Source organism: Eucyclogobius newberryi, unplaced genomic scaffold (genome assembly GCF_026437365.1).
Source record: "Eucyclogobius newberryi isolate DKJ021-1_F unplaced genomic scaffold, fEucNew1.0.hap1 SCAF_18, whole genome shotgun sequence".
Lineage (NCBI taxonomy): Eukaryota > Metazoa > Chordata > Actinopteri > Gobiiformes > Gobiidae > Eucyclogobius > Eucyclogobius newberryi.
This window is the reverse complement of record NW_027315812.1, coordinates 18779967-18796992: the sequence shown is the minus strand read 5'-3', so window position 1 is coordinate 18796992 and position 17026 is coordinate 18779967. Positions and strand designations below refer to the sequence as shown.

General features: G+C 41.9%; 1 protein-coding gene across 1 annotated transcript; it reads right to left on the bottom strand.

Annotated features, from left to right (window-relative positions):
- Positions 1–67: 67 nt before the first annotated feature.
- Positions 68–16941, bottom strand: zbtb47b (zinc finger and BTB domain containing 47b). The gene is made up of 6 exons (XM_072450881.1): positions 16739–16941; positions 5486–6787; positions 5200–5347; positions 4587–4702; positions 4345–4489; positions 68–3619 (listed from the first exon to the last, which is right to left on the bottom strand). Exons 1-6 carry the CDS (start codon positions 16739–16741, stop codon positions 3198–3200), a joined length of 2136 nt encoding a protein of 711 aa, XP_072306982.1. The 5' UTR covers positions 16742–16941; the 3' UTR covers positions 68–3197.
- Between the last annotated feature and the right edge of the window lie 85 nt (positions 16942–17026).

The window sequence follows — 17026 nt, the reverse complement described above, 5'->3', positions numbered from 1 at the left end:
ACATTCAAACATCTAATAGATCATCTGAATACACTTAAACATGGAAACAAAGCACCACAAAGTCAGGTCAGCGTATAGTATCGGTTTAATATTGAAATGTTTTCATAATGCTCTGCAGAGTTACAGACATGAAACACTAGTCAATCATACAGGTAAAGACAGAAATACAATCTAATGTTATTAGCACCACTAGATACTATAGTCTTTTACATGGGCGTATTTTATATTCTACTGCTGACGCATGGTCTGTACACCAGAGGAACTGAGACATGTTTGGTACATTACAAAATACACTTCTGAGTCTGACCTTTAACAGCTGTACTCTCAGTTTGGGACATGGCAGATTCTATGTGGATCTGAAACCAAATCAGAGTAAGTGTCTTAGAAAGTAGTTTTTTTTTTTGGAGTACTTATTCTAATTCTAATAATCATAACCAGTTCTCTGAAATTCCCTTTGAGGAAACCTAAACAGCATTTTGCTCATAAAACCAGAGCAGAGTTTGAGCTGAACACAAACACACACTGTCACTGATCGGCCCGGCTCAACCAGCTCTGAACCATCTCACACCAACATCTGCCTCCAGCAGCAGTCAAGATGTTGAAAATTAGCAAATCAAAGTCCACCTGACAAGTCACAGTGCAAAACAAGTCCTCACTTTACAGATGAAAGTGTAAAACTAACTTAAGTTAAGTTACTATATTTATTGAGACATGGACTTATGAACATACATGAACCTCATCAGGAGTCATTGTAGCAGGTCGTCCCTGGGCAGGCTGATGTTATTAAGTCCCATTGAAAGGAGGAGCCTATTGTACATGTACATTTTTAGTTTACCCAGTACTTACATGTTTTTTACAACTTCAATATAAAGAGCTCACAGCTATAAGTGATCTAGATATTGCTCTTTTAAACAAAGTCAAGGAAGACATACTTTACTCCTCGTAACCACAAATAACCTTAATGAAAGTCAGAATTGTCAATGTTCTCTTGATATTATTTTAAGTTTTTTTTAAACTAGCATATTACTTAGACAATTCATAAGATGTGGTATTTGAATTACTGCAGTGTTTTCCTTTGGATGTGTGCTCATACAAAAGTATGTAACAGTTTTGTAAAAGTACCCAATTGTATTTTGATACATTTGTACAAATTATTTAATAATTGCAACTGCTTTTCTGCTAAGAAGTAGAAAATTTAAAGTGCTTTTGTATTTCAGAATCATTGGCAACAGACTTTTGAAAGACAATATCTAAAATGTTATGTGCTTTCTTTTAATTCACACAAGTGTCTGTACTCGTGGCAAAGTAGGACAAGGCCACAGCCACAGCAACATCATCTGATCTAAACCTATGAATAAACCAGATTCATGTTCAATAATAGTCAATGTTTGGATCTTTTCAGAAGCATTTGTTTCAGTCTTTGGAAACTTTGCCAACAAATCTTGGTGAAAATACACTGGGCTACAGAGCAACCAAATACAAAGTGCATAAATCAGTAGTAATTAGAAAATACTCAACATTATTCATAAGACATTCACTTTCAACCAAATATAAGGCAAAAAGAGTCTTTGACCACAGAACAGATTTGGTTATTGTTTTAGTGCTGCAAATCCACCATCCTTCATTTGTGCCTTTTTGATTCACTTTGCTTAATTCTGCAGTTTGCTTTGTTACCACTAGAGGACAACAACCTCTAGTTTTTTTCGGCAGCCTAATCAGAATTTCTATTTTAAAAGGACCAATACATGTACAACATCAGCAAATAAAAATAAAATGTGTCTTAACACATGGGAAGAACAATAACCTATTGAGATCCAACATGTTTAAAGGCAGAGAAGCCTTAACAAAAGTGGGCTTAGACATAGTAATAAGGTGCTTAATGCATAAACAAATCTATAAACACAGATCTTTGACAGTCTAATCTTTCACCAGTCTCTCATCTTCTGGTTGTACCAGCCAATACACAGGGCACATTCAGCGGCCTCCCTGTAAACATGAGGGAAATCACACTGTATTTACAAGGCAATGCTAACCCATAATACTCTCCAACTCTCCACAGTTGTTTTCAACATTATTGGACAGAAATTTCAGGTAACATTTGAACAAAAATAACAACGTAATTTAAGGTGTGATTTTAAACACCAAGACTACATTATGATAGCGAAAGTGCATACAGGGCTTATGTTCAGCTGAATATCAAAGCTAAATATACTGGTAATTAGGTTCTAAAGTCTATAGTATCACAAAAGAGCAAGCTCTTCAATGCCAAATGTTATAACAGAGATTTTGGCATTATAATACAGTTCACATTATAGAGAACATAGTGACTAACTATAAATTGTGCACAGTTATTTCAGCAGGTTTTGTCAATCCCTAAATTGTGTTACTTCTGCTGATTATGTAACAACTTGATTGATTACTTGTATTGAGAACCAAACTACTGGTTATTAATATATTACTTAATTCCTCCCTAATACACTGTAGGTGGCAGTACAGGAGCGTTTACACAGAAAAGTGCTTCACATCTGGATTGGCCTGTTGCTTAATGTAAGCAAAACATGACACAACATCTTCCATCTTCTCTCCACTGAAAGGAGCACACACACTGGATTTCAAGCCCACATAAACAAACAACAATGCACTCTCTCACATCGCATCCTACGCAACATAAAATGACACTCCTAAAAATGAAGACAAGTAGGAGTATTGAATATCACAAGAGTTAACTGTAAGGTGCAAGAGCTGATTACAAATGCTTTAGAACATCATCTAACTATAACAAGAGCTAACAGGATTTGGTTACTGGCAATGCCTTATACACCAATACACAAGAGACAACAATATCAGCATTTGGTTATTGCTGCGTCACATTGGGCTACATCTGGGCAGAGGGCAATCAAAAATAAATCTTCTTATTGTAGTGAGTTTGACTGTTAATAGCGTCTTTAAACGTCAAGGTTGCTACAATCAGTTAGTTGTGCAAGACTCTGTAAATAAGAATACGGAGTTGGAAATCCCCATGTCAAACCAGTCAATCCAAGAGCAGAGGAGCGGTGAGAAGTCCAGGTGAAATCTGAGGTTATCTATTGTATTCATAAAGTAAAAAATTTGTTCGTGGTAGGTGTGTGTTTTTCTGAGGCCTTCACGTTGTTGTCACTTGAGAAGTAAGAAAGTGCGTTCCGATGCTACGAAAAGAGTTAGTCGTTTGAGTTGATCCTACCAGCGGAGAACAGCGGCGGAGGGGGAGGGAGCTGTGGACTCGGAGGCCGGCCCCCCACGGAGGGCAGCAGAGGCAGGGGCGTCTGGGCACCGTGGAGTGGGTGCTGGTTAGCGGGTGTGGCGGGAGGCGTAGTGACCGACGTGGCCACTAGTTGGAGCTGAGTGGAGGCGTCCGTGGCGGGGGTGGAGGTAGGCGGATCCTTGCGCTCGGGGGCCTGCTGGGTGCTGAGTCTGAAGCACTTCTCTCGGTGGGCTTTGAGCATGTTGGAGAAGCGGAACCTCTGGCCGCACACTTCACACGGGTACGGCTTCTCGCCCGTGTGGGTGCGGCGGTGGCGCTTCATGTTGGGACGACTCGTGAAGCTCTTCCCACAGATCTCACAAATGTACGGCTTCTCCCCTGCTCAGAAATAAAGAAAAGGCTACAGCTCTCACAATAGATCCTTTAATTGTATCTACCTGCGTTGCAACAATGACATTTCCCCATGTGTGGACAATAAAGGATTATCTTATCTTATCTTAAAATGTGGTGTTCTCAGAATGTTGGTGAAAGGAAGCAAAGTGAAGCAGACCATAAAACATCTTCAAAGATTAACTGTAAAAGCGGATGGTTTTAACTCTTTATAACAAAAAATAGACAAAATTTTTGCTTAATTATTTATTCATTTATTTGCTATAAAGACTATATCAGATTGTTTGTTTTTCTATTATATAAAAATACTTCTCACAAAAGTATTATTTGTGGTAAAGTATGTAATTTTTCTGTAGATAAAATGAAAAACTAACGTGGGGTCAACATTTCAGTAAATATTTGTCCAGTGAGAATAAAGATTTGCCAGTGTTCGTCATAATCTCCTATGAAAATAAAATCATGTAAATTACAATAGTAGATGTCTTTAAACCTCTGATATACGAGGTCAATGAGGTGAATCCTAGTTTCTCCATTAAAATCATTACGTTGCGTTTCACTTTTGCCTCTTCTCTGGAATTTAGAAATGTTTTATGTACAAACTTTTAAAGGTCTTTAAAGAACTAGCTAAGTGGTGGTTAAATATTAATAACCAGGTCACTGATCATTTATAAAGCATGATTTCCCTCTGTTACAAAATACTATACTTGCCGTACCAGTGTGAGTCTTCATGTGCTCATCAAAGTACTGCTTCATGTTGAAGTCTTTGCCGCACCATTGACACATGAACTGCTTGTGTCCAATGTGAATGCTCATGTGGGAGCGCAGCTGGTACTTGTACTGGAAACGCTCGCTGCAGTTCTGAAAAAACAAATATTTAGACATGTACATCAGAGACGCAGCTGTACATTTTCCAGTGACATATCTGTTAAAAACGATGTGCATAAGCTGCTCTGACCTCACACTTGAAGGGTTTCTCCCCGGAGTGCTGAAGGGAGTGCACCTTCAGGGACATGCTGCGCTTGAACGACTTCCCACACGTCTCACAGGTGAACGGCATGTCCTTGGTGTGAGCTGCACAAACACACACGGAGCACAGACAGGGGCTCTTAGTACCTCACATTGAAAGTGGAGGAAGAGTGTGTTTTAGCTAAAGATTGGAGCAAGATAAATACAGATACAACCTTTACACGAACTGTCCCGTGCTGAGATTAAAATGATCTAGCATCTATTTCACATGTTTATTGCTCAAAGTACCTCGAAGAGCATTCATTCTTACTGTGCACAGGGGCGCCTCTCCACAGATCTGACCTGTAACTTGTAACCTGCTTGTTTGCATGCCATAGTGTAAAACATATCAGGAAAAACAATAACATCTCCACCAGAAAAGGTACATGGGCAGGACGGTCGAAGGAAATACACAACGCCACCACAAGCCAAAAGTGTTTAGGCTGAAGTAAAAACGTATATGACTAAAGAGCACCTTTAATTGTATTATAAAAGGCTTATAAGAAGAAGAAGGAAACCACACCCAAATTAGATTCTGTGTAAGACGGAGCAGCGCCACTCACCGACCATGTGCTTTCGAACATGAGCCATGGTGTAGAACTTCTTCTCACAGATCTCACAGGAGAACTTCTTCTCAGCGTAACCGTGGACGATCTTGTTGTGCTCGTGCAGTGACCACAGCTTCTTAAAGGCCTTTCCACATGTCACACACTTGGGCAGAAAGTATATTATCAATTAGTGACATATTTTGTTTAATGCAGATGAAGATACTAAAGATTCTCCAGAACAGGGATTAAAGGCGTGTCCTGTAACTGTGTAACATTTGTCTTGTGTTGCTGCATAGATCACCTGTATGCTCTTCTCACAGTCGGTCTGTTGGTGCAGCAGCAGCTCGTTCTCCATCAGGAAGCGCTTGCCGCAGTTGCTGCAGATCTGCATTCGGTTGTGAGTGACGTTCATGTGCTTCTCCAGGTACCAGCGGTTATTGAAGATCCTCGGACACTTTTTACAGGAGAAGTGTTGCTTTTCCTCCAGTCTCACCTTCTGCCCCGCCCCCTCCGCCTCCAACATCCTGGTCCCGCTGTGGCGCTGGTTGGCCCGCGTGGCTTCGGCTAAGGTCTGTCTCATGGAAGTCGTGGCCAGGCTCCAGGTGCCACCGCAAGGTCGATCCAAAATGGCCGCCTGCTCTAACCCTGGAATGTTAAGTGCGTTCTCTTCTTCCTCCTCTTCATCTTCTGTGTCCTCTTCGCTACTTTGCCCCAGCATCTCTGCACTTTTAAGCTCCTCTTCATCATCATCTTCCACGTTGTTTGAATCTGCATTGTTTCCATGGCAGCGACCAAACATCGTAGTATCTGCACTTGCCATTTTGCCCTTAGATCCTTTGGAAACATTGAGTGTCTGGTTATTAAGGTTCACTTCCACAATAATCTGATCTCTATTAAAGGAGGTGTGGCCCTCTGAGGTTTTGGACTCCTCCTCTTTACCCTCTGCGCCGCCTCCATTAGCCCCGCCTCCGGACCCTCCCTTGTTCTGGTAGTACTGCTTCAACTGCGGTTTCCCTGCATCCTCCACTCTCACTGAAAGCGGACTGACACCTTCGCTAGTGAACACTTTGGCAAGCTCAGACTCTTGCTTGATCTCACGGTAGAACTGGCTTGGGCTCATCGCCGTGGCAACCGGGTCGACGCCACCCGAACCATCCTGATTGGCCATTTCCGAACTTCTGAGCGAGTGGCTTCTGATGAGGTCCCGACAGGAAGCTGCAATGTCACTCATCTGCAGGAGGGTGGCGGCGTTGAGCACGTCCCGGACCGTGCGGCCGCTCACTGACAGTTTGGAGGTGTAGATGAAGTTGAGGATCTGCTGAAGGCCCTGCGACGTCAGCGCGTCGAGGGACAAATCCACGCGGCGCAGTTGTTTGCTCTGCGCGAACAGGGAGTGGAAGAACGGGCTGTAGGCGGCCAGCACCCCCTTGTGGGCGGGGAAGGTGGTGTGCTGCCGGACAAGGACGATGTCCACGTCACACAGGTGGGGCTGGAAGAGGCGCTGCTCGTTCAGCCTGTCCATCAAACAGGTGAAGTGCAGAGCCACATCCTCCACCAGCGAGAACTCGGCCGACGGGAAGTCTGTGGTCTTCTCCACTATGAGCTGCAGGACACAAAGACAACACAACTGTAAGCTCCGAGAAAGAGAAAAGCAATGGCATTTCCTTGGTAACGATTTTGCTCATTTAACTTCTTTTCTGGCTTTTTTATTTTACTAAATTATTGAAGATTGTTTTAATCATACTAAGAAACTTGGGTACACTATAATGAAGTACAGACAGGTACATTTTGCATTGGATACTTTTTACTTTTACTTCAACACTTTTGAGTCAATGTACCTGTACTTTTTACAGCACAATATTTTTGAACTGGAATGAAATATAGGTTAAATTGTTGTATTTCTACTACTCAATACTATTTGAACACATAAACTCTCATAGGACGACCAAAGCAATTGTTTGAAAATACTGCTACTTTATTCCTGTTGAATTCATGCTCAAAATGCACCGTTATCTCTTTAGCCTCCTCGACTTCCCAAGGTGGGTTTATTTTAGAACAGGAAGGGCAAGGTTTCGATCCGGGAGTAATGCTAAGGGACACACTTTCCCAACATAACAACACATACACACTTTATACTTTAGCAGCACTATATTGGTATTCAGTGCCACCTCATGTCCATTAGCTGCCTCCCTCTGCTCACCCACTCACAACGGTGTCTCAGGGGAGCACTCAATTTATGCACAAGGCAAAGCAGAGAAATAATTAAGCCCACCATGCCTAATAAATACTAAAAAGACCGTCTAAAGAATTCAAACAAGTTATAATTCTGGATGTTGCTTAGAGGGAGCAGTGTTGATAGATGCCTTACTAGCAAGAACCTTAATTACATGTTCTGGAACGATCACTCCTATTACAGAAAGGGCAATCTGATTCAATTAATTATTCATTAGGCTAAGGACAATACCCATTAAAACATTGGTACTAGATATTATGGTGTGAATAACATGATAAAGATACTAATCGTGTCTTGTTTTTTTGGAGACGCTAACCTTGAAAATCTGACCGTTCAAGAATTCAATTATAGATTTGTTCATAGTTTGGAGCGGCTAAATTGGACAGAGGAGATCGAATGATCTCTTTGCTCGCAGTCCGTGCTATAGACACGAGCCAAGGGCAAAATGTTTCATCCCTAATCAGATAGAGTTTAAGCAGACTGGATGTTATGATCCTTTAGTGATAAGAGCTGAAGAGTTTTATAGACAGACATAACAAGGCAGCCTCTATTACCCTTTGGTTAACAATGAACTGTGACTGACACAAACAGGAATATTATCATTATATCCCTTGTAATATTTTGTAGGCATGCAAATATCATGTACATTTAAAAAACGTACAAGAATGAAGTTAATTTACCAGTTTACATTTATTCGAATAAATGTGAGATAATGCTCTGTTTTGTGTGAAACTTGGCTTTGCTTCTCAATCATGTAAAATGCAAAAGACCCACAGTCGCCAGAATGACTTTGCAATAGGTATGGCCAAAGATATAGCTGATTCCTCACAATTTTTAATGAACACAATATACAACGTGAGACTAAAGCCATGGCAGGAGTAGAGTAGATGTGAATTATTGCTGTCTGCTAATGACCACTTAAAAGTCAGTCGACATATCGTAATGACAAAACACATATACACAGATATCAAATGCTCGGTAATGTATTTCAGCTCATATTATTGTCTTCTTCACCTTTTGCTATTACTCCTGGAAATGTCATGGAGAGAATCTCAGTCAGGTGCCTTCTTATACATTATTTATATCTGACCTGAACGAGATAAACACACAACAGGCCTGCGCATCACCATCGCATCCAAAACAGCAATTTAAATAGTCTCATACTGTTGCCTTAATAAGAGAAAATGGAGAGCTACAGGGAGTAAAATGTCTAATTAGCCCCAATAGGCACTTTCAATAAATGTCAGATATGACCAAGTTGGAAGGTGACTGCTTAATAGACAGCTGTGTGTAATGGGACCTTCTACCCAAGTTTAATGTCAAATTGATCCACTTTTTACAGGAAAAAAAGCATAACGTGGAAGATCATTGCTGCATTTTCAGTCTTAAGGGTTTAATTCATATAGTGACTTTGTGTTGTCATGTCACGCGCACTGAATACTACAATAGCCAAAAGACTTGCATCTCACAATCAAAATAATTTCCTTCGGTGTCATGTTTGAAATGTCAGTATCGTGGCAGCAGCAGGTGGCACTTCTCACAGTCTTAACTCCTGAAATCAAGCCAGATCCAGGTTCACAAAGTTTCTTGAGTGAAAATGCCTTCTCTCTCCCACACCTTTTGCATGGCCCTCGCTCTGTGTGGATTTACTACTTTGTATTGGATTCAACTCTGCTTTTGTGAAGATGCAATTTTAGAGTCATTATCTTTGTATTAAGTTTTGTACTGGAACTTTTAACTTAAATCACGATAACCTGAACTTAAAGGTTGTTTAGCAGAATCGGGTAGGACAATGATTGCTGTATTGATTCTTCTTCCTTTTTTTATACACTTACTACTGCTATTCTACTAAAGTACAGCAGCCTTTTCTCATCCATATGTTTTCCTCCTCAGTGTTAAAGACCAAATTTATGAGCGGCGCTGAAGACGGCCGGCCTTGACTGTCTTGTTTGTTTGCTGACCAGTCCAGTGGGAGCACGCACAAGCATTTGCATGGCCCAATGTCAAAGCAGCAGCAGAGTCATGGTCACATCAATAGATCTGATGGGTGTGCGTGTGTGTGTGTGTGCGTGTGTGCGTGTGTGTGTGTGTGTGTGTGTGTGTGTGTGAGGGGGCAGAGGCAGGAGGCTGTCCCAGGAGGAGCACTGCGGGGGGGCACAGCTCTCCCCGTCTGCCTCCACTGCTCCGGCTGAACTCGATGTCCTATTACATCACCACCTTTATGTTTGACTTTTACAACACGCAAACATCACAGCCGGTGCCACATTCTCATTAACAGTCCCTCTTGCTGCCAGTTTTAGTCCATAAATATTCTCATGTAAACGTGGCACTTAGACCAGTTTGAATCAACACGGCCAATCCTACAGGCACTCAGGTCATGGACAGTCGTGCCTCCCCCCCACACACACTTGTTTCAGGGCTCTGATGTGAATGTTACTATGTTGAAATTTAGATAATGTTGTGAATGTTGTTTTAAAGAAATGCAACATTTTAATATAAAGTAAATATTATTGTATTGTTCATATTAAAAATGCTTTAAAACACACACACAAAATGTATGTTTTATGTACATAGGGCTGCACAATATATTACAATCGGATCAATATCAAAATTTCAGTAGGCAATATTATGAAATCACAAAGATGGCAATTATTTAGATAATAGAAAGTCCTCTGTAAAGAAAAAAATATCTTGTATTTTTATAGAAATATATTTTAGACCTCTACAAACATGGGATTTTTGTATTAGGTTACCAGTTTGTATGTCTCTCGAATGTTAATGCTCCTGGAGTTACAATGTGCAATCTACTTTTCTTTTTTTAGGATGATTTTTTGGTCCATAGGCTTTATCAGACAGGACAGTGTGGAGCGAGCGGGAAGGACATGCAGGAAATTGCCAGAACTGGGACAGTATAGCTACTCTGCTGCATGTGGAGCCTGGCATATGTGCTATCCACTATTGAAAGTCAGTAATTTGCAACGTTGTGGTCTAAAAGTGAGTGTTTGCTGCCTCCAATGGCCAACATCTCAAGAAGCCTGTGGCATCTCACGGCTCTGCTCTGATTACCTGAATGCAGCGGCAGAGTTTGAAGTGTTTGTGCCTCTCAGACCATTCACACGGTTCCTCACACATCCGTGAAAATAATAGCAATGAAATTTTTGCAGCAACACATCTTTGAATAATCGCCTTACTGTGAGCAGCCAGTCATTTCCGTGGTACAAAACTATACGGAAGAAGACACACCAGGACAAGGGCATGTCATCTCCACTGAGAACAATCAGACAACCATTAAAAAGTCATCAGGGTAATGAGTGATGCGCTGCCCTCTGCTGGCTCACTCTACTCCTCCTGAGAAAGACAGGATAACAGCAAAATCCATGCACTGGTATTAACTAGATGGTAGCAGTTTGTCAAGACTGGAGGGACAGTACAGTGCAGTGTGCCAACTCGTCTGGTCTCTCTCTTATTTGTGTCGGCTGGATACTTCTTCTCCTGTCTGCAACCTCCTTCCTCCTTCCCCCTCCACTAAATCCAATCAGCTCACAGCCCCAGCTCTGACCTTGAGTTACAAGAGGCACATCAGACAAACACCTGAGCACTCGCATCCTGAACACACATGGATTATTATTATCCCAGTGAGAAACGGGGACAGCAAAACTAACGATTCCTTTTTTTTTGTTGTCATGAGAGGTCGTAAACAAGTGTTGGCTTTGTTCCGGTGACAAGCGTGGATAAGTAGACAGGGCATCTGGTATAAAACCTAAGGCAAAGTTAAATGTAAAAAATAATGGAAGAGGAAGACGTTTTGCTGAAAGAAAGTAAATGCATTTTTACCAAGCGTAAAGCGTTTAGACTTTGAATTACCGTATTATCCATGTGCATATTTTGAAGAAAATAAATGGTTTTGGGGTTTCTGACATGGAGTGAGGATTTTCCCATTTAATGACAAACCCAGCAGCCACTATAACAGCACTAAATGACAGTAGGACATGTCTGCACATCACAGCAGGGTTCAGTCTAACGGAGGATAAGGGCTTTAGGATCTGAGTTACACCTCGTCATGTGTAGTGATGGGATTAGATAATCCAATAAAACCACAGACTGGATTTGGTCATCAGAGATCAGATGATCAATGACAATATTCTGACAGACAATGACACTGGTTAAGGTGGTTAAGTGGTTGTAACCCCGGCTAAATTTCACATTTTTAAGTCAAATATATTATTAGAAGAAAATTCAACCTAGACATTTACAGCTAGGGCTGGGCATTTAATTTGAATTAATATCAAGATTCCCTTTTTTCTAATTGTCAATGATACGCATGGGTCTTTTGAATTGACATCATCTGTAAACATTTAGTTGGACGTTAGAGAAAGATTTTTTTGCTTCTGTTTTGTTAATTGTGTTATTTTGTAGAAAAAGATTTGTTGTAGACACTGTTTTTGAAAAAACACAATGTTTGAAAAACAAGACGTTTTGACTCTCATCCAAGTTATTCTCAATCTGCGGATCTAGTCTGAGAATGTTGATATTTATCCTACTCTGAAACCCTGCCTGGGCGTATCCTCCCAATAATAGCCTGTCCTGTTTATCTATTTGTTAGTACTGTTTTTAAGTTTCCTCTGAAACTGAGCATCTTTGTTACCCTGCCGTGTGATGTGTCATAGAAATCCTAATGTTTACTGGCTGCAGCTCCTCATCACTGATGAGTGCCCCATGGCTTCACAATGCTACTGTAGTGCTGGTTTAAATGCTATATAAACCACCACACTCTCTTTTTCAACAAAAATAATCTCCTTAACTCTTTCGAACCATCTCTTCTCCTGTTTAGAATCTTCACCTCAATGTCTTCAAAAGAGTGCTTTGTGGCTTTAAGAAGAATATTGTTCTGATTATTATGATTATAATTATGATTATGTTTTCAAAGGAAAAAAATGCCAAACATTTTTTGCATCCAGCCCTAGATACAGCTACTACTGCAGTTATTACTTATTGGACAATGGTGTTTAAAGATGGACGCCTAAAGTAAAATTGAGGAGGTCTAAACTCTTACTCTTCTGTGAGACTTTGCAATTGGACCCACTGCATATTTTGCAGCCAAAATGTAATTCAAACTCTAGCCTGGCAGCGCGTGTAAAAACATTGCAGTGAAGTGAGGTAAGGAGAAAATGAGTCTAAACAATGCCGCTGGTTATTCTGCTTCTTCATTCTACTGTTAATCTACGGCTAATTATTTTGCTCACTTTAGCCTATTAACACAATAAACATCCAGAACCAGAGCATCTACTGCTGCCAGCAATGAATAAAGACAACACTTTCAAACTTTACCTTACACTGTTAACCCACTCTCTACTGCTCCATTCTTGTAACATTGCGTCATTCACAATACATTAATTTGTCTTTTCTTTATCTACATAAGTTGATGCTGCGTTTGACCAGCCATTCTCATAATCAGCATTTGGTGAAGCATGAAATCGGGATGCGAGTGCAAGCTGGATGTCGTTCTTTCTTATATCATTTGGTTGACACATATTAACAATCAATATACAAGACACGCGTTTTGAATGAGAGAAGTTTGCCAGCTCATCAAAATGTTAAATGAATATTGGACTAAGGCTGCTCAGTCAACATCGTCAGTGAAGTCGGCGGCACATTCGCAAATACCTTGACAATTAATTCTCAAAGTGAAACAGAGAAAGGTGTCTAGTGATTTGAGTAAGTTTGACAAGCGGTGTGACTAAAGTAGCCCTATATTAATTCGGTACAAGATACTCCCAAGCTGCAACAGTCCATCGGCGTGTTTGTCCACTTAATATAATAGAGACAGAGGACATCAATGGAGCCGAGATGAGTGGGATAATTTAAGGAGCTGCCTGGAGGAGAGGAGACAGGACAGGGATGAGGTCTGCGGGGTTAGAGTGTTCGTACTGAAGCCCTGCCAGGAAGTGTCCGTCTGAGCCAATGAGCAGAGGGAGGAAGCGCTGAGTCAGGAGGCTGGTCAAGAGAGGGCCCTGTGGCGCTGCTGGCATCTCCTCTCACACACACACAGACACACACAGACACAGACACACACACACACACACAGACACAGACACACAGACACAGACACACAGACACAGACACAGACACACACAGACACAGACAGACACAGACACAGGCACACACACACACACACAGACACAGACACAGACACAGACACACACACACACACAGACATAGACACAGACACAGACACACACACACACACAGACATAGACACAGACACACACACACAAACACACACACACAGACACACACACACACACAGACACACACACACACACAGACACAGACACAGACACACAGACACACAGACACAGACACAGACACACACACACAGACACAGACACACACACACAGACAGAAATAGACACAGACACAGACACACACACACACAGACAGACACAGACACACACACACACACACACACACACACAGACACACACACACACACACAGACACAGACACACACAGACACAGACACAGACACACACACACACACACACACAGACACACACACACACACACACACACAGACACAGACACAGACACACACAGACACAGACACAGACACAGACACACACACAGACACAGACACAGACACAGACACAGACACAGACACAGACACACACACACACACACAGACACACACAGACACACACACACACACACACACAGACACACACACACACACACAGACACACAAACACACACACACACAGTAGTATGAGACCACATCAACATACAAGTAGCAAAAAGGGATGTATGCAGCTTTTACGAGTTGAGAAGGTTGCGCAAGTCCCCATGACGTTATTATTCCTTATAAAATCAATAACATGGTTTAAGGTTAAGATAAGGTTATGGTTAGGGTTTGGGCAAATAGTAACTATAGTTTAGGTTATGATCAGTCTTCAGAACATGAAGTAAGTCAATGTGGAGTCCCCAAAAACATGGAAACTCAGGCTCTGTGCAGTTTGAATTCCATATCTGAGAATTTGCTACATGTCTGCCCTTCTCTATCTTTCCCATTTTGCACGAATATTGTCCAGTCTAATAAAAAAGATAAAAAAATAAAAAAAACACTACTATCTACCTGAAGAGAATACACAAAGGACATCATCTTTAGTAGACTTTCCCACAAATAATCTATTTCAAAAGGCACAAATAGTTGACAAAGTCCAGGTCAAACAATCTCAGGAAAATCTCTGATCCTGAGCTAAAAGGCGACACTTACACTGCACACTGTTTTGTTGTATACCGCAAATACTTCTAAAGCTCGCCATTTTTACTCTAGACCCATTTCACATTGCCAAAAACCATGTTGTCGTTCCCCTTGATCACACAGGAGAACATGGTGACACGCTGAGGCCATGTGCACACACAGTACAGAGCCATTACACCGCCTGTGACACTGATCTCTCCCTTTCAGAGCTTCACACAAAGAGTCAACACAAGAGTCTAAAGAGGCTCTTATCTCGGCATCTTTCCATATTGTGTGTCTGTGAATGTGTGTGTCTGTGAATGTGTGTGTGTCTGTGAATGTGTGTGTGTGAATGTGTGTGTCTGTGAATGTGTGTGTGTCTGTGAATGTGTGTGTGTGTGTGAGAGAGAGAGAGAGCGAGGAAAGGAAGGAGCGAAAGAGCGCGAGGGGGGGTGGTTACGGGTGAGGCAGGTGAGGTTTGATGAGAAGGTCACGTAGAACAGATGAGCTGCACAACATCAAGCTTTCTATACTGCAACAATCGATGCGATTAAATCTTGTAATGGATAGTTGTGGACTTTAGAAGACTCCTTTGAAAATTAGATAGAGATTTAAGATTAGAACAAGTTAAATGTGCAACAACAATCCACATATCAGGTGATGTGTGAGAAAATTGACGGTTTAAGCTCTCTAAAGCAGTTCAAAAGCCTATTTTAAAAGAAAACTTGTCACTGTGGTTGACGTAAGTGCAGATAAAAGTCCACGCTTGCCCCAATCCTGTCCATTAAAACTATGAAACAAACTCAATCTAACATGAACCAAATGTGTCAGTAAACTGGGAGTGTGACCGCTGCAGAGTCTTGTCCACTGGCATAAATTAACAGCACCTACAGTGAAGTCTGAGATGTCCGCTGGAGTTTGCGGTTGCCCCGGATCCACAATGAAATGACTGCGCCTGTCATGAGGATAAAGAAGGTTTCCATGTGAGACAGTGGAGCTGCAAAGACAGGAGCGGAGTGGGCAAAGGAATGTCCTGAATAGAGGGTTACGTAAAAACAGAGGAGACAATGAAGTTGGACTGTCCCAGCTCGACAACACAGGAAAGAGACTATTCCCAAATGAGCACGGTTTGGGAAGTTAACAAATAAAAGTTTTAGATGGCGAGCACGTTTATGTGTATCCAAGCAATCACAATGCACTACAGGCCACTGGGCATGAGTCATTACAACTGACTAGTGTTTGTAGAACTTCTATCTTTGTAATAGGCCATATAAACTGTTAGAAATAGCATGACCTCATACTACAATAACGGTTTGACATGTAAACACTACTTATTGCGAGATAGGGCTGCAGCCTCGTGATGCATCCTCTGCACAGTGCTGTAGTAGACATATATTACGTAAACATATTGTTAACATATATTTAAAACAGCTTGAGTCGTGCACAGGGTGAACCTCGCTGACCTGACCCAGATATTAGCCCTCCAGATGTGGATTACCCGCGCACTGCGTCAGGCTGCGCTCTCCTGATGAAGCATCCTAACATGACCCTGGAGACAGAGCGCGCTGGACACTGTCTGGCTTCTGTGGAGACACTATTGCAGAGCACTGCGCGGCAATAAGAGGCCCTGGCGCTACTTTGAACGAAACTTCTCCACGTTTCAATGTAAAAGTTAGACTGAGTGGCGTCGATCTCCCGCCTGGACTGGATGCGTGAATGTCACAGTCTTTAAGTTGTCCCAGAATGTCTTGTTCAAGGTGCCCATCGCATGCACGGCTCATGACCCGGGCAGCTTTTTGCAGACTCGCTCTGATAAAGCGGGATTTAACTCCTTCTTTTCATCAATGTGGCTATTGTAGCCGTTACATTCTTTTAGCTTCAATTTCTAACTTGTGCCATATCGACAAGTTGCAAACTTCCCCCGCAGAGGACACACACTGCACACATGACGCGCGGTGGAGGCAAACAGAGGGAAACAGTCACTTTGATCGGACTGGCAAAAGCTGGGCAAAAGCTGACGTTTTGCCAGAGATCAAGAAGCGACACAAAAATAAACAAAAATGCAGCGCTCATTCGCCTACCATTTTGATCCAGCGTTTCGAGGCTTAAAGGAGTCCCAGAATAACTCCTTTCGCAGCAGTTTTCTCTTCGCCATGAAAATGTCCGTGGGATTGTCACATTCCCCCAATTTGTGCTTTATCCTAATCTTATCCTCTCCGAGCTACTGTAGCATTCAGACAGACAAAAATGCAGAGGCTGCTTTAGCGGGAGGAATAGGTGATTGGAGCGCGCGGATCATATGGGCTTTTTGTCAGACGGTTTAAAGGGACACGGCACCGGAACGAGCTTTGAGACGGGGCTGTCGTTTA